Genomic DNA, 22256 nt, shown 5'->3' with positions numbered 1-22256 from the left:
AGGAGGTACTGGTCTGTACTGGTCTGTCTCCCCAATCCCCAAAGCCCCTCCCCAGCTCCCCCAGGACCCTCTTGGACCCCAAAGCCCCCCAGGCCCCCCAGGCCCCTGAGTTGGTCCTGCTGCCCCTTGAGCATCTGCAGCTGCTGCAGAACCAGGCATTTCATCAGCAAATGTGCAGGTGACCCCAAGCTGGGGGTGTGTTGATGTGCTGGAAGGCAGGAGGGCTCTGCAGAGGGACCTGGCCCAGCTGGATCCATGGGCTGATTGCAAGGGGATGAGGTTCCAGCAGGCCAAGGGCCGGGTCCTGCCCTTTGGCCAGAAGAAGCCCCGTCAGCCCCCCGGGCTGGGGCCAGAGTGTCTGGAGAGCAGGCAGGCAGAAAGGGAGCTGGGAGTGTGGATGGACAGGAAGCTGAAGAGGACGCAGATTGTGCCCAGTGTGATGTTAGAAAAGCAGAAAAGGTTCTGGGCTGGTTGTAGAAGGAGAAAGAAGCCCAGAGGCCAGTGCAAGCAGGCAGCCCTCAGCTTGCACATGATGTCCCCTCCCTGCAGGTTCCTATCCTTGAGCCCAGGCCCTGAGGTGAGGCTGAGAAGTGGCGCGGAGGTGAGCCCAGAGCTGTCCCTGAGGTGAGGCTGAGAATAAGTGCAAGGCAGAGGTGCTGCTGAGGAAGGAGAGCCCTGTGGTGGGGAAGACACAAAGCTGTGAATGCCCATCCCCTGTGTGCCAGGTGAGCTGCGGGCGCTGATTTGAGCGTTTCCAAGTGCTGAGATGGTGGGCACCCAGGAACACAAACTGTGCCTGGCCACGGAGCCTGCAAGGAGGAGCAGAGACAGCGGTGGCAGTGTGGGGGCCCAGGTTGTCCGTGTGCCTTCCCCTGCAGGCCCTGTCTGTCCCTGCTGGGCCCCTGTCCATCCCCATCAGGTCCCTGCCCGTCCCCCCCGGGCTGAACTCCCCCCAGGAAGTGCCATGGAGCTGAAGCTGCTGCCATCCCCCCCCTGCAGCCGCTGCCCCAGGCAAGGGAGCAGCAAAGGCAGGGCCAGGAGCAGAGGCAGCAGCAGGGGAGCCCTGGGGGGGCCGGGAAGCTCTTGTGTGGGTCAGGAAAGAGGCGCTGGGCACGAGGCCGGGGCTGTGCTGAGCAGGCCCAGCCCTCACATCCCCCCAGCCAACGCCGGCTGCCCGGGGGGCTTGGGAGGGACCCCCAGCCCGTGTGCCCCACACTGAGCTGGCAGAGAGAGAGCCAAGGGACAGGGCCACGGGCAGGGCCACGGGTGAGGGACAGGCAGGGCCATTGCAGGGCCACGGTGAGGGCACAGCCTGTGGCAGCAGAGCTGCCCAGGGCCGGGGGCAGCCGGGGGTGTTGGTACCATGCTGTGGTAGGGCCGAGCAGAGCACGAGGCCTCTTGCAGAGCCCTGGAGCAGCCTCCCACTTGCCAACCCTGCCCTGGTGGGGTGACACTGTCCCCTCCCTGCAGGACACTCCCCCCGAAATCTTCGTGGGGGCCTTTTGTGTCTATTTCTGGTTGCTGATTCCTGCTGGGGACGTGACGGAGCCTCTGCAATCCCATGCATGGGGCACAATCTCCTGTGCAGAGCTTTACTCCATTCAGACTTTGCAGGGAAATCTGTGCTGGCAGCCCGAGTATGTCGCGACCCCCAGCACTCCCCCCAGCATATTTGGGACGATTTCCCCCTTTCCTGGGCACTCTTGGGGGGGGGGTGTGATTGTTCTCCTGCTGTTGCTGTTGCTGCTCCGCCCCTGTCCCAGCCCTTCCTGCCGCTGTCGGGTGAGCGGAGCGGCCACGATGGGAAAGGGACGAGAGAAGCGAAAAGGCGGGTGGGACCCCCAAAGGGAGCGTGAGGGGCAGTGGGTCACCCCCAAGGGAGCTGGGGGGGGGCCTGAGTTTGGGGGTGGGTGGGAAAGGGGTGAGAGAGGGGGGCTATGGGGAGGGAGAGGGGGCTAATCTTCATATTTTGGAGTATTTTTCAGCTGAATTTCAGCTTTGTGCAGTTTGGGGGGATGAGGATCTTCTTACTATTTCTGAGGGGTTTTTTTGCCTGTATTTGGGTGGTTTAGGTTTTTCTGGGCTGAATCTTGGTGTTTTGGAGTGTTTTATGGTCACAGGATGCCCAGTGAGTTCTAGAGATGGACTTGGGCAGGAGGAACCCCCAAGCCAACGCGCTCAGCCCTTGTTTTCCCCCCATCAGGATTTGTCCTTCCCAAAGCTTGGGCGGATGGAGGAGGAGGCTGCGAGGAAGAGGAAGATGCCTTGGGCCCCCCGGGCAGGTGAGGAGGAAGTCAGTGTCCCTTTGGGCGGGTGTTGTGCTGGCTCTGTCAGCCGAGCATGGCCCCGGCTGCAGGACAACCCCGCTGGCGCCGCCGTCCTGCCGGGGCCGGAGTTGGGGGGATGTCCTTGGCCTTCCCTGTGGGCCGGAGGCAAATCCCCTCCCTGTCCTTCTTGCTTCCTGCCCCAGGCCCCGAGCTGAGGACGGAGAGCCCGGAGGACAAATCCCCCCGTGAGACCCTGGTGGGAGAGGCCGTTTTGAAGGGCTCCCCGGCGCAGGAAGGCAGCGGGGAGGAAAAGGGCCGGAGATCCCCCCACAGGAGGGGCTCCAAAGCCATCCCAGGGTGCTCTGAGGAGGAAAGACCCAGCCTGTGCCGGGAAGGCGGCCGGAGCTTGAGGGGGAGCTCTGAGCTGGTGGTCCCTGAGCAGCCTCCCAGCAGGGTGAAGCCCTTCAAGTGCTTGGAATGTGGGAAGAGCTTCAGTCAGAGCTCTCACCTCCTCACCCACCAGCACATCCACACTGGGGAACGGCCCTACACGTGTGGGGAATGTGGGAAGAGCTTCAGGCAGAGCTCCAACCTGATCCAACACCACTGTTTCCACACTGGGGAACGGCCCTACTCATGTGGGGAATGTGGGAAGAGCTTCAGTTACAGGCACAGCCTCTGCAAACACCAGCTTATCCACACCGAGGAACGGCCCTACAAGTGCTTGCAATGTGGGAAGAGGTTTCAGCGCAGCTCAACTCTCATCACGCATGAGCGGACGCACACGGATGAGAGGCCCTTCCGCTGCACTGACTATGGGAAGGGCTTCAAGCACAACTCCCTCCTCGTCAGGCACCAGCTCATCCACACTGGGGAACGGCCCTACAAGTGCTTGGAATGTGGGAAGAGGTTTCAGACCAGCTCACATCTCCTCAGGCATGAGCAGACACACACGGATGAGAGGCCCTTCTGCTGCACCGACTGCGGGAAGGGCTTCAACCAGAACTCCGCCCTCGTCAGGCACCGGTGCATCCACACCGGGGAGAGGCCCTACAAGTGTGGGGAGTGTGGGAAGAGCTTCACCCGCAGCTCTACTTTGACCTCACACCAACGGACCCACCAGTAAGGGAAGCCCTACGAGTGCCCTAACTTCGGCCGCTGCTTCCACCCCAAATGAAGCCCCTGATGTTGAGGTAACCCCTGGAGTCCAGTGACTGTCAGTCCATTCCTTTTGACCAGAATGGGCCAGTCCCCTTTCACAGGGCAGCTTCTTCCAACAGAACCCTTCCTGGGGGGGTGTGTGGAGATTCCTGCCTTGGCTGGGGACCCCCCGAGGTCGCTGCTGGAGGCTGAGAGCAGAGATCTCCCCCCGAGCGTTGGTCTGGGGGAGTTCCATCCATCTCTAATTAAGAATTATTGCTTTTGTGCCAGCTTGAGTAGAATTGCTTCAACAATTGCTTTAGTGTAGAGCACTGTCCTGTCTTATCCTGTACTCGTGGTAGTTTTAGTGTTTCTATTGTGCAGTAAATAACTGTGATACAGGTCTTTTGTCTGATCATTTGTAACCCTAAATAAATTCATTTCTATCAATAGATCTGATTTGCCATCATTAAAACCTGGGGGACCAAAGTGATTCTGTAACACCTCTGTAATTCCTCTAAACTTTAAGTGTTGTCATAATGCAAGGCTGAGATTGGATCCAGCACCCCACAGGAAGTTGGGAGCTCAGGAGGGCCACCCCCTTTTCCTAACCCCCCGTGTACCCAAAGACCCCCATGAGACCATCAGACCTGCCAGACCACTTCCCCCTTTTCCACTCTTCTCCCTGTTCCTCCCACTTTCCCATTGTCCCCTCAATCCCCAATTTCTGCTGTGAACAGTTTTGGGGGCCCAATCACCACTTTTTGCCCCCTCTCCTGTGAGTGCTGAAGGAGAAAATGAGGCTGCACACACAGAGTTCCATTTCAGGACTTGTCCGCCCATCTTTCCGGTGTCCCCCTTTCATTGGGGTTCCTTTGGAAACAGCGCCTGGGCTTTGTCTTTTAGTCCACTGGAATTCCCAGCATTGCCCCAAAGCAGTGCCCTGATCCCACACATTCCCCTCCCCTCATGTGCTGGCTGTGTTCAGCCACCAGAGAAAAACACAGGCTGCCATGCAGAGCGTTCCAAGTGGTTTCCACTTTGGCAAACAGCACTCTCTTGATGGAAAACACCAGTCAAGGCCAAAACACTCCTTTTGGATCCTGATTAACTGAATGCAGCTGCTGCTGCCTTTTGTTGTTCCCACAGAAATTCTCAGGGTTCCTTTGCTTCCCAGAGAGATGTGATGTCACACAAGAGCTGTGATGTCACACAAGAGCTGTGATGTCACAGGGATGATATGATATCACAGGAGAGATGTGGTGTCATATGATGGTAGTGACGTCATAGTGGAGCATTTATATGAGAGCAAGGATGTGATGTCATGGGGAGGATGCGATGTCACAGAGCAGGTGTGATGTCATAGGGGAACTGTGATGTCACAGGGGAGGATGTGGCATCATAGGGGAGATGTGATGTCACGGGGAGGATATGAAGTCACAGGATGATATGATATCACAGGAGAGACGTGATGTCATATGATGAATGTGATGTCAGCTGTGATGTCACAGGGGAGCTGTGATGTCACAGTGATGATGTGACGTCACATGGATGATATGACATCACAGGAAAGATGTGGTGTCATATGATGGATGTGATGTCTTAGGAGAAGTGTGATGTCACAGGGGAGGTGTGACTCACAGGAAGGATGTGATGTCACAGGAGAGCTGTGATGTGACAGGAGAGCTGTGTTGTCACAGGGATGATATGGTATCACAGAGGAGATGTGGTGTCATGTGATGGATGTCACGTCATAGGGGAGATGTGATGTCACAGGAAGGATGTGATGTCACGGAGAGCATGTGATGTCACAGAGGAGTGACACATCCCCCCAGCCTTTCTCCAGCTAAAGCCGTGGAATTTGTCTTTGTTTCCCTTGGGTTCAAGGTCAGGCTGTTTTATTTCCAGGGATGTCTAGAGATGAGTTAAGGGGAGCTCAGACCTTTTGGTGAGGAAGGACTTTTTGACTCTGGAGCATTTGAACTCAGCCTTTGTTCCTGGTTTCTTCCCACTCTTTCAGAGCAGTTCATTTCCCAGGGTGAAAGCTCTGATTCCCCAGCACAGTCAGGTTCTCCTGAGCTCAGGATCTTTCACTGGTCTCATTTTTCTCCGGTATTAATTCTGTGCCAAATTCTTGCTTCCTAGGTCAGTGAAATGTTAGAAGATAGAGAATCTCACCTGGATCTTGGACAGAACACTTATAGACTTCTTTATTCTATTGAATTCTTCCCTTCTAGTTCTGGATGACAGGACACCCACGTGGAAAGTCCCTTGTCTGGTTTCCAGGACTTAAAATAGATGTTTTTCTGATGTCAGTATTTATTGTAGTGTTATTTATTCAACTGTGAGGGTTGAATTGAGTGTTCCTTGCACCTTTAAGAAGTGCAACCCCTTTCATCTGTTGTTTTAAAAACCATGCATTAGATGTCAGACGGCATAAAGACAGCACGTAGAGATAACCCTGATGTAAGTGATGGTTCCAGTCATCCCATGTATGGATAAAAGATTTCCAAGGCTTTGTTCCAAGGCTGGGCGCACATGGACTGGGAGAACTTTGCCTGCCGGAGCCGCTCTCCCTGCACCACCAGGAAGAGCAGGGACCGCGTCGCCCCGGCCGCAGCGGCGCAGAGGCTGCTCGGGAGGTGACAGTGTGCTAGAGGGAGCTGCCCACTCGCTGTCCTTACTGCCTGCACAGCGCAGGGCTGGGGGGAATTGAGCCAGGCAGGAAAAGGGAATGGCGGCGATCCCACGGTGCTGAAATGAGACGGGAAGAATGTAAGAATGCAGTTTCTGAAGCATTTACTACAGTGACACTTTTTTTAAAATATATAAAGAAACAATAAATTGGGTGTTAAGTTGGACTTTTCTTGGTGGTTTTTTTTTTGGGGGGGGGAGGGGATATACTTTGTCCCATCCAGTCCCCTCAAAGGAGCTTTCTTGAATGTCCCTTCTTACAGCTAATTTGAAGGATTAGTTTAGATAAGCCTCTTAGAGTAGATGCATTTCAATGAAATTGGGGCACATGTCTTTTTGGCTCTGGTGCAAGATTCAAACTAATTTTTTTCTTCCTCTTTGGCTCAATTAAAAGCCATCTTAAAACACTCCCAGTATATTGTGTGAGTGCAGGGCTTGAGATTGAATGTATGGGATTGAATGGACACAGATAGAACTAACATTCAGAAACATATCTGCTTCAATTAACAAACCCCACAGTTTGACACATTAATAATATCCATAGTAATTGTGATTTGACTATATATTGTGACATGCATATGCACATGTGAGCATAAGGACATAGGAAATAGGTGTTGTAGTTTCCGCAGTTCTTGTGTTATGGGTGAGGGTAGAGAGGATTCGAGCTAAAAATTGTCTGAACATTTTGAGAGTGCAGAGACATCTGTCTGACCATCACTAGGTGTGCTTTGATTTTAAGGCAGAGCATGTTAAAGAATGCAATAATTAAAGCCAGCTGCAGTCTTGAATTTTTACTCTTTCAGCAATAACAATAGCACTAATAATTACTAATATTTAATGAGCTAACATGTACTAAATGTATCTGCTCATTTTGACATATGTGTCAGTTTAATAATTTTAAATGAATCAGTGCACTTGTAACAGGAAATCTCCCTTAACCTCTGATTAAAATGTAATGTTGACTAAAGGATTATAGAAGGGACTTAATTTTACTGACTGGTTTAGCAGTTGTCACAGTTGTTGGAAGAAGGAAAGGTTTTTGAAACACTCTAAAAAAGGGGGGTGGGGGGAGCAGAATGGGAGTAGTTTAATAAATTTAAACATGGTCTCTGAATGCCAAACATAAAAAATTGAGCAGATCTGTAGCTCCAGAAAGCTGCTGTACACTATGTACGTTTGCCTTTTGTGGCTCCCTGAGTTTCATTCATTTGAACACTTAGCAGTTTCCCTACTTTCTCCATTTAAAAATGTGCAACAGCATTTAAATGTGGAACAAGTTCAGCTGTTCATCTGCCTGGAGTTTCATCTTAGAATGCACCTGATAGAATACTCAGCTGACAGGAAATAAAGGTTGTGTAGAATGGCTGTAACATTTCAAAAGTGGACACAGGTGTCACATCCTGTGAATGCTGCAGTGCAGTGATGGTTGCTGTACATATTTTATGTTTTTCTAACCATTCTCATGTTGTGATGTGGGAATGGTGTGTGGAGTTCCCCTGCGAGTCTGTCTGGGTTATGTCTGTGTAGGGATGAACAGGAGTGTGTGTGTAGATTCCCAAGCCTGTGTGTTTGTGTGTGTGCAGGGGGATTCTGTGCTAAACTCGTTGAGCTACGAGGTGCACAAAGGACCCCCTTGCTTTCTAAATTCCTTCTCAGAGAGGAGCCGGGGGGTGGCTGGATCCAATCTCAGACTCAGATTTTGGTTTCAATTGAAGGAATTATAGAGGTGTGATTCAATCACATTGTCCTGCAGGTTTTAGTGATGGCAAATCAGAAATATTACTATAAAAACAATGATTTATTATGACAAATGAACCAAAAATTGATCAGAAAAGTGAACAGATGAAAGACCTTAAAGATAATTATTTACTTCAAATTATAAAAGCCAAAAAACCCTAGTAGTATAGTGTAAGATAGGACAGTGGAGTCTATCAAAGTAACTCTATTAAAGCAATTGGATCAAAGCCAGCAAAAAGAAACAGTCCTGAAGCAGAGATTGAGGTAACTCATCCCACAACGACAGGGGGTAATTCTTTTTTCTTCCACCCAACTCCTGGGCAGTGACCATGAAGAGCTGTCCCTGCTTCATGGCAGAAGCTCCACACACTTCAAGGAAGTCTGTGGAAGAATCTGCCACATGACAGTTGGATGGGGCTTTTATAGTTATAAAGGGTTTGACTGCCAAATGTATTTGCAGGCCAGGGAGCAGCTTATCTGTCAAATCCTGCTTCAGAAAGCAGGATGTGTGTTTGAAGTTTCATGAAGCATTTTGGGTTTAGCATGATTCAGCATTAAAAACAGCACCTTGACACCAGCAGTAACTCATCACAGAGAGCTTGCATTGTTTGCAATCTCTGACTATTTTTAGGTATTATCAAAGCAGAGCATCCTGCCAGAAACAGCCTCTTGATTCCATGAGGTTGCAAAAACTCTCAGGGTTCCTTTTGTTCCATGAGGCCCTGCAGTGTCACAATGGCTCCTTGATTCCAGGATGTTCCAGAATATTCCAGGGTTCCCTTGGCTCCAAGAGGCTCCCCCGTGTCCCACCGGCCCCTGGATTCCAGGAGGCCCTGCAGTGTCCCAATGGCCACTCGGTTCCAGGAGCCACAGCGGCTGCCGCCGGCGTCTGTGCCCGGAGCCGCCGCTCCCACGGGGCTGCCGCACTCACCGCCGGGGTTGCCGCTCGCGCAGCCGCCGCTCTGCCCCGGCTGCACCGGGACCCGGCACCGCCTCGGGCCTGCGCTGCCGCCTCAGCGGCCACAGGGACACAGGGATGGGGGACCTTTGCTCTGCCACTGATGGGGCCTGGCTTTGTTCTGCTGCGGTCTGGGCTTTAGGAAAATTGCTGTTCATTTTCATGCTCCACTGGAACACCTCCTGAATTGTGTTCTCTGCTTGAATTGTAGCCCAAATGCAACAGTTTGGATACAGTTCCAAAATATTTTGGGAACTCCAGTCATTCCTGACACCAGGATGGAAATTCAGTAGATAACTAAAGCCAGTCACCTTGGGAGCCCACAACCAGTGGGGCTGAGGGAGGCCCTGGCAGCTCCCCAGCACCTTCCTCTCAGTGGGACACCTCTGGCAGCCTCTCCCAGCTCGGGAACCCTCCAGTTTGCAACACTCCAAAGACCCTCGCTGATGCCCAGGACAATTCTGATCCCCCTCAACAAACACTCCTCCAGCTGGGACCCTTGTCTGTTGGGAAACACAAAGGGATTTGGGGGAGTGTTTCCCTGACAAGAAGGAGAATTTGGGAGAGGGACCTTTCCACAGCCAGCTATTGATGTGTGCACACATCTCTGCCTGGGTGTGGGAGTGAATTGACTGTGGTGGGAATGTTGTTCTTGGGAATCTATAATTCAGTCACTGTTAAAATTGTAGCAAATGCTATTGAATCACTTGATAACTGTTCAATTGGTCAATGATTAAGCGCTAGTAATGTCTTTTGTCCCCTTATCTTTGGATCCAATTCGTTTGTGCCCTGACCCTCTTGCATCCCAAGGATCTATGTAAATCATTCCCTTTCATCAAAAAATATATATTTTTCATGACTTTCACTTTAAAGTCATCCTCCTTAGCTAAACTACAAAACAACTCCAATTAGCTCTAGAAGTCTTGAAGACAATTAAAGGAATGAAAATAATTTGTTTTTCAGTGTTTTAATGGGTCCCACAGTGTGTTTGGAGTTGCATCAGCTGTCAGTCCAAGATGGGTCATGTCAGAACTGGTGAGGTTGGGGGGTGAGGAGCAAGGTTGATCATACATGGTCAATGTGGATCTCCTGAGGAGACACTCAGCATCAAGATCACTTGGAGAACACCTCTGTCACCTCTTCTTTGAACTACAAAATATCCATCCTTGAATTAAAAAAAAAAAAGTACAAACTTTGAAGACTTGTTTTGAAATTGCCTTGAAGACAATTAAAGGAAGACAAAGAGGTCCTGAGGGATTTCTGCATTTTAATGAGCCCCACAGTGTGTTTGCAGCCCAGCCCATGATCCTGAGGTACTGAGAGAAGATTGAAGCAGCTGCTGAAGAAGTCAGAAGCCAAACTCCAAGTGCCTTGAAGCATTGCTGGGCCCCACTGAGGGCAGGCACTGCCAAAGCCTCCCCAGGGACTCCTTGGAGCAGCTCCTTGGAGGCCAGGAGTGCAGGCAGACAAAGGCTCTGGGCAGGCCCCTGCAATGCTGAGCAAAGCCTGCCTTGGTTTTGTGGAGCACAAAGGCCAAGGCCTGAGCCCCAGGCCCTGGCCCAGCAGATCCTGTCCCTCCCGGCTGGCTCAGGGCTGTTTGGGGGGCACTGGGATGGGAGGGGGAGGAACAACCAAGGCCCAAATCTGGGCAACCCCTGCCAGGCTCCTGAGGGAGGGGCGAGGCAGAAACCAAGTGCAGAACCTGCCAGAAAAGTTGCTTGTGGTGGCCTGAGTGGCAGAGGCAGCTGCCAGAGGCAAGGGGACAAAGGCCTGGGTGCCTTTGGGCCTTGCAGCCCTGCCAGAGCCCTTGGCCATCTCTCCTGCAGGCTGTCCTGCCCTGGCCCTGCTGCTGCTCTGGCCTTGCAGGCTGCACACACCCCTCCTGCTTTCCCACCCCCTCCCAGCAGCATTTCTAGACCCTCCCTGATGTCTCTGCACCAGCTCTGGCTGTTGCCATGTGCACTTGGCCTTCTGAACTTGGATCCTGAGCCCCTGTGCCACAGGACATCCCTCCCAGAGCCCAGGCCCTTCTCCTGGGGGTCACTGCAGAGCTGAGCAGATCCAGGTCCCCTCCCATTCCTCTGCCAACCCCCTGGGCCTGCTCTGGGCCCTGCAGGTCCTTGCCCTGCTCCCAAGGGCTGGGGGGGTGCTTAATGTTCAGGGCTTGGGGTTTAGAGCTCAGGGTGGGGATCAGGCAGAACTTGGGGAGGTTTGTGGCACTGTCTGGTTCATGATCAGGGGAAGAGCTTTTTGGGCTGGGTTAGAATAAAAGCTTGGTTTTTCACACTGATAATACAGGTTTGGGAATGGGGTGGGCATTAGAGGACAAATAAGAGTCTAGAGTTCTGGTTTTGGGCTTTTTCTGGCTTGGAACTAGAGCAGTGGATTCCTTTCCATGGGTGGAGCAGCACTTTTGAGTGGTGTTAGAACTTGAGGTTACAAAGTGCATAAAGGTCAATCAGGAGTGTTTGCAGTCAGTGTTTCAGCACTCTCAGCGTTCCCTGAACCTGTTTTTACCTCATCAAAATCCTTCCTCTCTCTTGGCCAAGCCCCTCTTTCCTTCCCCAATTTTCTTATTCCTTTTGTCCCAGTTCTTCCCAACCTCCTCAGAACTTTCATCAGGATGGGCTCAGCTGTGTGATGATGCTATGCAACCTCATGGAATCAAGGAGCCACTGTGTCAAACTGCAGAACCTCATGGAATTATGGGGCCATTGTGACATTGGGGAAACCCATGGAATCAAGAGGCCACTGAGACGCTCCAGGGCCCCATGGAGCCAAAGGAACCCAGGGACAGTGGGCAACCTCCTGAAATAAAGGGGCCATTGTGACACTGCCGAAACCCATGGAATCAGGAGGCCATTGTGGCACTGCAGGGCCTCTTGGAAACAAAGAAACCCTGGGCCACAGTGGAATTTCATGGAATCAAGAGGCCATTGTGACACTGGGGAACCTCATGGAACAGAAGGAATCCAGGGACACTGTGGGACTTCATGGAACCAAGGGGCAGTTAGAACACTGCAGAGCCTTATGGATCCAAAAGAACACAGGGAAACTGTGAATCTTGTGGAACCAAGGGACTGGTGGGGCCTCATGGAACCAAAGGAACCCTGAGACATTTTGGAAGCTCATGGAACAAAACGTCCATTGTGCCACTGCAGGGCCCCATGGAAACAAAGGAACACAGGGACACTGAAATGTGGTGGAAAAAAGAGGCCATTTTGACATGTGGGGCCTCATGGAAACAAAGGAACCCTGAGACCTTTTGGAACCTCATGGAACCAAGGGGCCATTCTGACCCTGAGGAACCTCATGGACTCAATGGGCCGATGTGACACTGCAGGGCCTCATGGAACCAAAGGAACCCTGAGACATCTCAGAGCCTCCTGGAACCAATGGGCTATAGTGACACTGAAGAGTCTCATGGCACCCACTGTGCCTGCCCAGAACTCCATGGAATCAAGCAGAGCCGCTGCCTCCCCCCCGCCGCCGCACGGACCGGAGTCGCCGGCTCTGCCCCGCTTGGACACCTCTGGAGTCAGCGTGTTCTTGGGCAGCACAACTGATCTCAGACCAGAGAGTTTCCCACATTTTGCTTTGCCCCCTCTTTTCCCCAGGGACAGGGTAGCCTCTTCCCATGGCCCCTCTGCTCACACAGGGTGTCCTGCTCTTCTCCTGGCACATCCCATCTCCCCACAGAGCCTTTCCCCAGGGGAACACGTCTGTGCTGGCCTGAGCAGCCCTTCCTGCACCCCCTGCCCGTGCTCCCCACAGCCCCCGAGCTGGGGGAGCTGCTCTGCAGAGCACGGGGGCTGTGGGGCCCGGGGCCATGGGGGACTCTGTTGGGCTGTGCTGCTCCAGCTGGGAGGCAGAGCCAGCTGATGGTGCTCCCTGCCACTGACCACCTCCCACAGACACTCCTGTGTGGCCATGGAGGGGGCTCAGAGGGGCCCTGCCTTGTTCCAGAGCTGGGACATGGCTTTGGGGGCTGCTCTTGGTCAACCTGTGGAAGTTCACTGAGGGGGAGATGAATCACTCCTCAGACTCCTGTCCCTGTTCCTGCTGTGTGCCCTGTGCTCTCATGGATTACACCAGACACGTGGTACTTTATCTCTGGGTGACTCCAGCCTGGGCAGGATTCTGCTGTCCTTGAGCCCAGCTCTGTCCCAACAGTGCCCAGGGCCTGTCCCTGCCCGTGGTCACAGCACTGACACCAAGCACAACAGTGACCAACCAGCCAGAGCACTCAGGGACCTTCCCCAAAGGCACAGAAGGAGAGTGTGGAATTGGGAAGGATCCCAACAGCAGTGCTGTTGCTCCCTTGCACTGCTGCTGCTCTGGTCCCCCTTTCCCCACTCTCCCTGCAAATGGGCACTGCCTTGACATTTGAAAAAGATCTCTGAAGAACCGTCTCAAAAACTCCAGGTTTCTACTATATCCTTTCATTTGTTTTAATATACAGAGAGAGTTCCTTATTTACACAGAGGCAGGGTCAAATTCAAGAGGAAGACCGTGAATTAGAAGAAGGATCTAGAACAAAATTTTATTGTGCACTACATCATAAAAAGTAAAAATACCAAAGAAAACATTCCTAGCTCCTCCAAAATCCTGAGAAAAGAGGGTTGGCCTGTAGCAAGTAATATTAGGAATGATTTGCAGAAGAAAAGAGCCAGCTTTTTGCTTCTGAAAAGCATCCAGTCATTGTTTTACTTATGGCATTCTTGAGCTCCTGGTTCCTGAGGCTGTAGATGAGGGGGTTCAGTGCTGGAGGCACCACAGAGTACAGAACTGACAGTGCCAGATCCAGGGACGGGGAGGAGATGGAGGAGGGTTTCAGGTGGGAAAACACGACAGTGCTGATAAACAGGGAGAGCACGGCCAGGTGAGGGAGGCACAGGGAAAAGGCTTTGTGCTGTCCCTGCTGAGAGGGGATCCTCAGCACAGCCCTGAAGATCTGCACATAGGAGAAAACAATAAAAACAAAACAGCCAAAACCTAACAAACAACTTAATATAAGAAGGCCAATTTCCCTGAGGTAGCCTGAGTGTGAGCAGGAGAGCTTGAGGACGTGTGGGATTTCACAGAAGAACTGGCCCAGGGCATTGCCCTGGCACAGGGGCAGGGAAAATATGTTGGCTGTGTGGAGCAGAGCATTAAAAAACCCAGCAGCCCAGGCAGCTGCTGCCGTGTGGGCACAAGCTCTGCTGCCCAGGAGGGTCCCGTAGTGCAGGGGTTTGCAGATGGCAACGTAGCGGTCGTAGCACATGATGGTGAGGAGATGAAACTCTGCTGAGATGAAGAACACAAAGAAAAAGATTTGTGCAGCACATCCCATGTAGGAGATGGTTGTGGTGTCCCAGAGGGAATTGTGCATGGCTTTGGGGACAGTGGTGCAGATGCATCCCAGGTCTGTGAGGGAGAGGTTGAGCAGGAAGAAGCCCATGGGGGTGTGCAGGTGGTGGTCACAGGCTACAGCGCTGAGGATGAGGCCGTTGGCCAGGAGGGCAGCCAGGGAGATGGCCAGGAAGAGCCAGAAGTGCAGGAGCTGCAGCTCCCTCTTGTCTGTGAATGCCAGGAGGAGGAACTGGGGCATGGAGCTGCTGTTGGGCATTTGCTGCTTCCCAGCACAGGGACACTGTTCAGAAACATGAAAGGACAGGGAGAAGTTAAGACAGGCTCCTCTAAGCAAAGCCACTTTATTTTTCATAGAAATCCCCTGAACTGAAACGCTTTTCCTTTCCCTTGTTTGTGCTGAGGGTGCTGTGAGGAACAGGAGCTCTGCTCATGTGCTGCCAAGGGCTCAGTTTTCCCCTTCTCCAGTGGGGACATGGAGCTGCTCTGCCACAGCATCAAACACTCCCAAGGGATGTCAGGCATCATCCACCTTTAAGGGAAAAGTTCAGTCTCCACTGTCAAGACGTGGAAGGGCTTAGCATGTCCCTTAAATAATGTTGTCTGTGTTTATTATTTTTGATGGTTGCATCTGGTACCTGTTCTTGTCAGGAGTACAAATCATCATTTTTGTGATGCCAAATGTAACAAGACTTTAAACAAGAGAGGACAAACAGCTCAGCTCTCCGTACCTTAGTGCAGAGCCAGGAGAGCTGCACTGTCCCTCCATCTGTTCCCATCTGCCCTGTGCTTTCCCTCGTCCTATCTGAACATAACTTCACATGCAAATTAATTCTTAATAAACACAAATACCTACAGTCTGATGAGTGCAGGGCAGCACTGTTTAAAAGGGCAGCTTTGTTACATCTTCTCTGTTCCAGCCCAGCAATGTAGCATTGCCCAGGGGAATCTCTGGCTGTGCAGGCTCTGATGGCAACATCAGAGCAACCCTGAGGAGGCTGGAAAAGTGACCCAGAGCTACATGTAAGGCAGAGGTGTGGTGATTTCTGATACTGTCTGGTCTATTCTCCTCTAAGAGAAATAGATTTGAAGTTTCAGTGCCTCCTCCTGAACTGTGAGATTAATTTTTAGGACCAATTTCCCACCCAGAAAACACATATTTGAAGATGGAAAGAACAGGATCCTTCACTTGCAGGTATCCCAAGACTGGCTGTGCTTTCGTAAAACTCCTTTGAGAAATGCTCTGTAATGACCTGGAGCTGTGAGCAGCCCTCACAACCTGCAACCTACTCTAAACAGGGGAAGAGCCCTTCCCTGCCCTCCCAGGGGTTGCTCCTTGCCCACAGCCCTTGTGCCCCAGCCCTGGCAGCAGCTCCCTGGGCCGGCTGAGAGCTGCCCCTGGCAGGCAGCAGAGTCCCTGCCCAGCACAGCACCCTGGGCTGCAGGACCCTGCTCTGCCCCACAGCCCTGGACACCCCTGGCTGCACCCCCGGCTTCACAGCTCTTCCAAAGTGACCCAAAACAGCCCCTGCTCACCCATCCCATCAGCTGGGGCTGGGCCAGCTTTAGGAGATGCCTCCAGGAGCTGCCCCTGCACTGCCCTGCAGCCACAGACTCACCATGTGCAGCCCTGCCAAGATTCCTCCTGCAGGGAGCTCTCAGCCCTCCTGCCAGTGCTGAGCCCCTTGAAGCTCTGTCTGTGCCCTGCTGGTGTCCTTGAGCTGCCCTGGCAGTGCCCTCAGCCCTGCTGGGCTGTGCAGAGGAGCTGCTCACCAGCAGAGCTGTCTCTTTGAAGCTCTTCTTGCTTGCCAGGAGCTCCCTGTGTGCCAGAAGCCCAGCCCAGCTCATCAGCACAGCAACAGCCCCCGGCATTTAGTGACCCTCAGGGGACATTGAGGTTGTTTACATGAGACTCAGTCCCTGAGAGGAAGTTCAAACAACTTCTCAAGAACTCAAAATGAGACTGAAACACTGAAGTTTTTCGTAGTGCTAATGAGTCTCACTGAGGGACACAACTGAGAATGTCTCCCTGGGTTTCAGTTAGAGCAGAAAAGTGCAGACAGTGATGACAAGGATGGACAAGCAAGGGAAAGGTGGCTCTGATGCTGAATAAACATTGACTTCTTTCCTTAATCCAATGGGCCAAGCCCTGACCCCCAGCCCCTGGGAAGGCAGATGCTGGCCCTGCCTCATTCCTCAGGGCTCTTCCTGGGGCACTGGGATGTGGGATGTGCAATGCCAAGGGCAGGACCATGGGGTGGCACCTGCCAGGCTGCTGAGCAGGGACAAGGAGGCCATGAGGCCCCAGGGCTGCAAGGGGCACTCCCCTCCTCCTGGCATCAGGGGCACAGACAGCAGCCATGGTCAAAGGCCTGCAGAAGGTGGCTGTGTCAGGGCCTTTCAGCTTCTCCCCCTCCCTGTCTCCTCTCCAGCCCAGGCTGTCCTACGGTGTCCATGCCCTGCCCCTTTCCCTGCAGGCTGTCGTCATCCCCCCGGCTGCCCCACCTGGCTGGCACCTTCCTGCACTGACATCTCTGCATCCTCCCTGGCTCTTCCTGCACACACAAAGCCTTGGGCTCATCCACACTCCTTCTTTGTGACATATTGCACCACAACACTGACCTCAGAGGGAAATTTCTGACTTCTTGTCACCAGTCTAGGCCACCCCAGCTGCCCTTGGTGGCACTAGTTCTTTCTTAGGCTGTTTCCTGACAGGAAGAAAAGCTCCACCAGCTCTGACACCCCCCTTCCAGACCTCTCAGGCTACTCCACTACTGTCCTCAGTCTTCATGCCACTGACCCCTGAGTCCTCAGCCTCTATATATGGGTCATGTGCTTGAGGCCCCAAATTCCTTCCTGGGAGATCTCTGGGACCTCTCCAAGGTTTTGGAAGATGACAATAGAGTGCTCTTATCCCAGGAAACACAGAGGGACACTTTTTTCCAAGGGTTGTCTTGGCAGAATGAGGCACAATATCTTTAAAGCTTCTGGCACAAGGGAGCTCTGAGCTCTGGTTGCGGAGGGAGAGTGGGAGCTACAAATCATCAGGGCTTGTGTTCTTTGGAAGGCCAGACACTGGTGAGAATGGTGTGTGTGTGTGCACATGGAAGGACTTGAAGGGCACAATGAACTGTCTCAAAACACTGTCAAAGCAGGAAAATCCCATAAGGTGCCACAACACATAAGCACTGGTGGCAAACAGGAAGGCATTTAATTCCAAGGCCTAAACAGAGGTGAAGCTTTGGAAGAAGCCCACAGGACAGAATTGCACTGTGCAGACTGGGGGAAAGAGCAGACAGCCCCAACAGGAAGCCAGGGCTGGTAAGGCAGGTCTGGGGAACCCATCCAGACAAAGATTCCCACCTGCAGACTGGAAGCACACTGGGCAAAACTCCCACTGTGGCAAGCTGTGGGAAAGGAAGCAAGTCCTTGTAGACGTGCCAGCCCAAACTGTGGGAACAGCATCTACCCCCCTGAATACCCGGGGCTTGGGCTGTATAAAAGTGATAGCCCAGAAGCACAACTTGGGGACCCTCCACCGAGCAGAGCAGGGTGAAGAAGGACCAGTGGGAGCCTCAGGGATCTCCATGGTGTGATACATTTACTTCATCTCTGTCTCTCTCTCACTGTCTTTCCACCACCTCCTTCTTCTCTCTCTTTCCATTTCTTTCTCTCTCTCTCCCTCCTATTTACTGTTAAATCAAAGCTGGACTGCTGACTTTGGCACATGGTCTCCTTTGCAGCTGAATTTGGGCAGAGGTGTCTTTTCATAATGGGAACCTGACAGTATCCATGAGGTTTTACAGTGTTGGAATGGCCACTGGATTCTATGAAGTTCCACAGAGTTGCAGGGTCCATTTGGCTTCATAAGGGTCTGTGGTGTGATAATGGACCCTTGATTCCATGGGTTTGCAAAATGTCTCAGGACTCCTTTGGTTCCATGAGGCCCCACATGTCACAGTGGTCCCTTGGTTCCATGAGATTCCACAGTGTCCCAGGATTCTTTTGGTTCCATGAGGCCCTGCAGTGTCACAATGGCCCCTTGATTCCGTGAGATTCCACAGTGTCCCAGGAATCCTTTGGTTCCATGAGGCCCTGCAGTGTCACAATGGCCTATTTTTTCCATGAGGTTCCACAGTGTCACAGGGATTCCTTTGCTTCCATGAGGCCCTGAAGTTTCACAATGGACCCTTGATTCCATGAGTTTCCACAGTCTCCCTGGGTTACTTTGGTTCCATGAGGCCTTGCAGTATCACAATGGCCTCTTAATTCCATGAGTTTTCACATTGTCACAATGCTCCCTTGGTTCCATGAGATTCCACAGTGTCCCAGGGTTCCTTTGGCTCCAGAAGGCCCTACAGTGTCACAATGGCCCCTTTACTCCAGGAGGTTCCAGTGTCCTTGCTGGAACACACAGGGCTGTAATGTTGTCACCCCTGCAGAGCTGCCTCCAGCTCTGGGCTCCAGCACAGGAAGGACATGGACCTGTTGGAGCGAGTCCAGAGGGGACCATCAAGAGGATCAGAGGGATGGAGCGGCTCTGCTGTGAGGAAAGGCTGAGAGAATTAGGACTGTTGAGGCTGGAGAAGAGAAGGCTTTGGGCTGACCTAATTGTGGCCTTGCAGTGCCTGAAGGGAGCCAACCAGAAAGATGGAGAGAGACTATTTACAAGAGCCTGGAGTGACAGGACAAGGGGAATGGCTTCACACTGAGAAAGGAAAGGGTTAGATGGGATATTAGGAAGAATTTCTGGACTGTGATGGTAGTGAGATCCTGGCACAGGTTGCTCAGAGAAGTTCTGGCTGCCCCATCCCTGAAAGTGTTGACAGCCAGGCTGGATGGGGCTCTGAGTTCTGGGTCTAGTGGAAGGTGTCCCTGCCCATGGCAGGGGGTTGGACTGAGATGCTCTTTAAGGTCCTTTCCAACCCAAACCATTCCATGATTCTGGGACTGGTGGGGGATGTGGTGGCCGGAGCCGTCGGGCACAGAGACCCAAAAATGATGGAGTTTTCCATTCTGGGCGGAGGAAGGAGGGGGCAGCAGATCTGACACCCTGGACTGCTGGTGGTCAGACTTTGTTCTTTTTGGGAGACTGACTGATCTGGGTGTGAGTATGGATGTGCTGGAGGGCAGGAAGACTCTGTAGAGGGATCTGGACAGGCTGGATCAATAAGGCCAAGTGTCAGGGCCTGCACTTGGGTCCCAACAACCCAAGTTGGATATGAGCCAGGGTGTGCCCAGGGGGGCAAGAAGGCCAAGGGCATCGTGGCCTTTGTGGAGAAGAGTGTGGCCAGCAGGAGCAGAGAACTGATTGCCCCTCTGTGCTGGGCACTGGGGAGGCCCCACCTGGAGTGCTGTGTCCAGTTCTGGCCCCTCAGTGCCAAAAGGCCCTTGAGGGGCTGGAGCGTGTCCAGAGAAGGGAACGGAGCTGGGGAAGGCTCTGGAAAACATGTCTGCTGAGGGACGGCTGAGGGAACTGGGCTTGTTGAGTGTGGAGAAGGGGAGGCTCAGGGGGGACCTCATTGCTCTCTGCAATGACCTGAGAGGAGGTTTTAGTGGGTGTGGGGGGTGGTCTCTTCTGCAAAGCCTTTTTAGTGACAGGAAGAGAGGAAATGGCCTTAAACTGCATCAGCAAGGTTCATATTAGATATTCAAAAAACATTTTTCCCCTGAGAGAGTGCTCAGGCATTGGAACAAGTAGCCCAGGGAGGTGGTGGAGTCTCTGGAAGCATTCAGGTGGCATCTGGATGTAGCACTTTGGGATGGGGTTTAGGGGTGATTCTGGTGGTGCTGGGTTGACAGTTGGACTAGAAGATCTGGAAGGTCTCTTCCAACGTTGATGATTCTGTGATTCTCTGACCTGTCATCCCTGTTTGCAGGTTTGTGCTCTAACAAGAACCTGGGGATGTTTTCTCTGTGGGATCCAGAGGTTTCTATCTGGTCCCTCTGCTTGGGAAAGCTTTCCAAATCCATTCTGGTGAGGGGAGGTGGTGATGCAGCAACAGCAGCTGCCTTGTGGGATGCCTGGACACCCCTGAGGAGGCAGAGCTGGGGCCACTCATTCTGTGCCCTGTCCTGGCTGGGTGCTGGGGGGACTGCCCTGAGGAGAGATCAATGAGGCTTCTCCTGGGGAAAGCCTCAGCCAGAGCTCAACTTCCCAAACAAGCCTGGGGCTGGGGGTGTGCCGAGGGGGAAGTTGTCCTGCAGGCAGCAGGACAGGACAAGCAGGACACAGTCTGCTCAGGACACAGTGCATCTGAAAGTGTAAAGGTTTTGAGTCTAGGCCTTCCTTCCTGGCAACCAGGAAGGAAGGAAGGAAGTATTCCATCCTATTCCTTTATGTAATTAGGTGCCTTTATGTAATAGGCGGACAGGGAAGGCTCTTCCTCTTCCTCTCTCCCGGTGAGGTTTGGAGACAACAGACTCCCATGGCTGGTCTCGCTTCTGTGGGGGAGCTGAGGCCTGGTCAGGCCTACGGGGCCGGTTGTTTCTGCCGAGCCGGGGTCCATTAGCGTGGCGGTGGCGTTGGGCATGATTGGGCTTTCTCAAGGAAAGTATTATGGTTTTCTTTGGCTATTCCTTTATTGAGTGTGTATACCTGTTTTTGTTTGTTTGTTTTGTCCCATTTTCCCCTTCCCCTTTTCTGTTTTCAGGTGTTGGGGGTTTCTTTCTTATGTGTCTATAGTTTTTGTATATAAATGTAATATAAGTGTAAATATGTTTATATATTGCTTTAGCTTTCTCTTATTTCTGTTCTCTTGGGTTTTTTTCCTTTTCCCTTGGTTTTGGGGGGGGAGCTCTTGCGGTGGGGTTTGGAGACTTGGCAGGGAGCCAGCTCTAAACCACCACAGGAGGACACCATGTGTATGGGCCAATTGTTGCTGCTTTATTAAATCACAGCCACCTACAACTGGCTCAGTGGCAACAGAAGAGCAGTGCTCCTAGTTTAAATTGTGGATTTTGCTGAAGATTTGAAGGCATCAGGATTCCAGTTTTCCTGCCTGTATAAAAGACAGAGTTTCTTTTTTGGGATAACATCTAAGACTGGAAAGATCCCCAGGCAACCACCAGGGATGATGTCACAGCGATGATGCGATATCAAAAGAGAGATGTGATGTCACAGGGGGGCTGTGATGTCATGGGGAGGATGTGATGTCACAGGAAGGATGTGATGTCACAGGGAGGATGTGATGTCACAGGAGACATGTGATGTCAAAGAGGATGTGATGTCATGGGAGAATGTGATGTCACAAGGGAGCTGTGATGTAACGGGAGATGTGATATCACAGGAGAGGATGTGATGTCACAGGAATGATGTGATGTCACAGGAGAGCTGTGATGTCATAGTAGACATGTGATGTCACAGAGGAGGATGTGATGTCACAGGGAGCTGTGATGTCAAAGAGAAGGATGTGATATCACAGGGGAGCTTTGATGTCAGAGAGGAGGATGTGATGTCATAGGAGACATGTGTTGTCACAGAGGATGATGTGATGTCACAGGGGAGGATGTGATGTCACAGGGAGCTGTGATGTCACTGGGGAGCTGTGATGTCATAGGTAACATGTCAAGTCACAGAGGAGGATGTGATGTCACAAAGGAGGATGTGATGTCACAGAGCAGGATGTGATGTCACAGAGGAGGATGTGATGTCACAGGGAGCTGTGATGCCACAGAGGAGGATGTGCTGTCACAGAGGAGGATGTGATGTCACAGAGGAGGATATGATGTCATAGGAGACATGTGATGTCACAGAAGAGGATGTGATGTCACAGAGGGGGATATGATGTCATAGGAGACATGTGATGTCACACAGGAGGATGTTATGTCACAGATGAGAATGTGATGTCATACTAGAGCTGTGATGTCACTAAGGAGGATGTGATGTCAGAGGTAGCATGTGATGTCACAGGAAAGATATGATGTCACAGGGACCTGTGATGTCACTGGGGAGCTGTGATGTCATAGGTAACATGGCACGTCACAGAGGAGGATGTGATATCACAGAGGAGGATGTGATGTCACAGGAGAGCTGTGATGTCACAGAGGAGGATGTGATGTCACAGATAGCATGTGATGTCATAGAGGAGGATGTGATGATACCGAGG

General features: G+C 52.3%; 1 protein-coding gene and 1 pseudogene across 1 annotated transcript; one reads left to right on the top strand and one right to left on the bottom strand.

Annotated features, from left to right (window-relative positions):
- The first annotated feature begins 1800 nt into the window (after positions 1-1800).
- LOC135405017 (zinc finger protein 11-like) overlaps positions 1801-22256 on the top strand; it is a 269730-nt pseudogene continuing 249274 nt past the window's right edge.
- LOC135405452 (olfactory receptor 14A16-like) lies at positions 13439-14494 on the bottom strand. Its single transcript, XM_064640149.1, has one exon. The coding sequence runs from the start codon at positions 14405-14407 to the stop codon at positions 13439-13441; it is 969 nt and encodes a 322-aa protein (XP_064496219.1). The 5' UTR covers positions 14408-14494.

The sequence above is a fragment of the Pseudopipra pipra genome, chromosome W (genome assembly GCF_036250125.1).
Source record: "Pseudopipra pipra isolate bDixPip1 chromosome W, bDixPip1.hap1, whole genome shotgun sequence".
Lineage (NCBI taxonomy): Eukaryota > Metazoa > Chordata > Aves > Passeriformes > Pipridae > Pseudopipra > Pseudopipra pipra.
Note: the sequence above shows the minus strand (reverse complement) of the source record. Positions and strands in the feature narration are given on the sequence as shown.

What these genes read in the sequence shown, in the direction of transcription:
- LOC135405452 (XM_064640149.1), bottom strand. Translation starts at nt 14,407, where the DNA reads ATGCCCAACAGCAGCTCCATGCCCCAGTTCCTCCTCCTGGCATTCACA.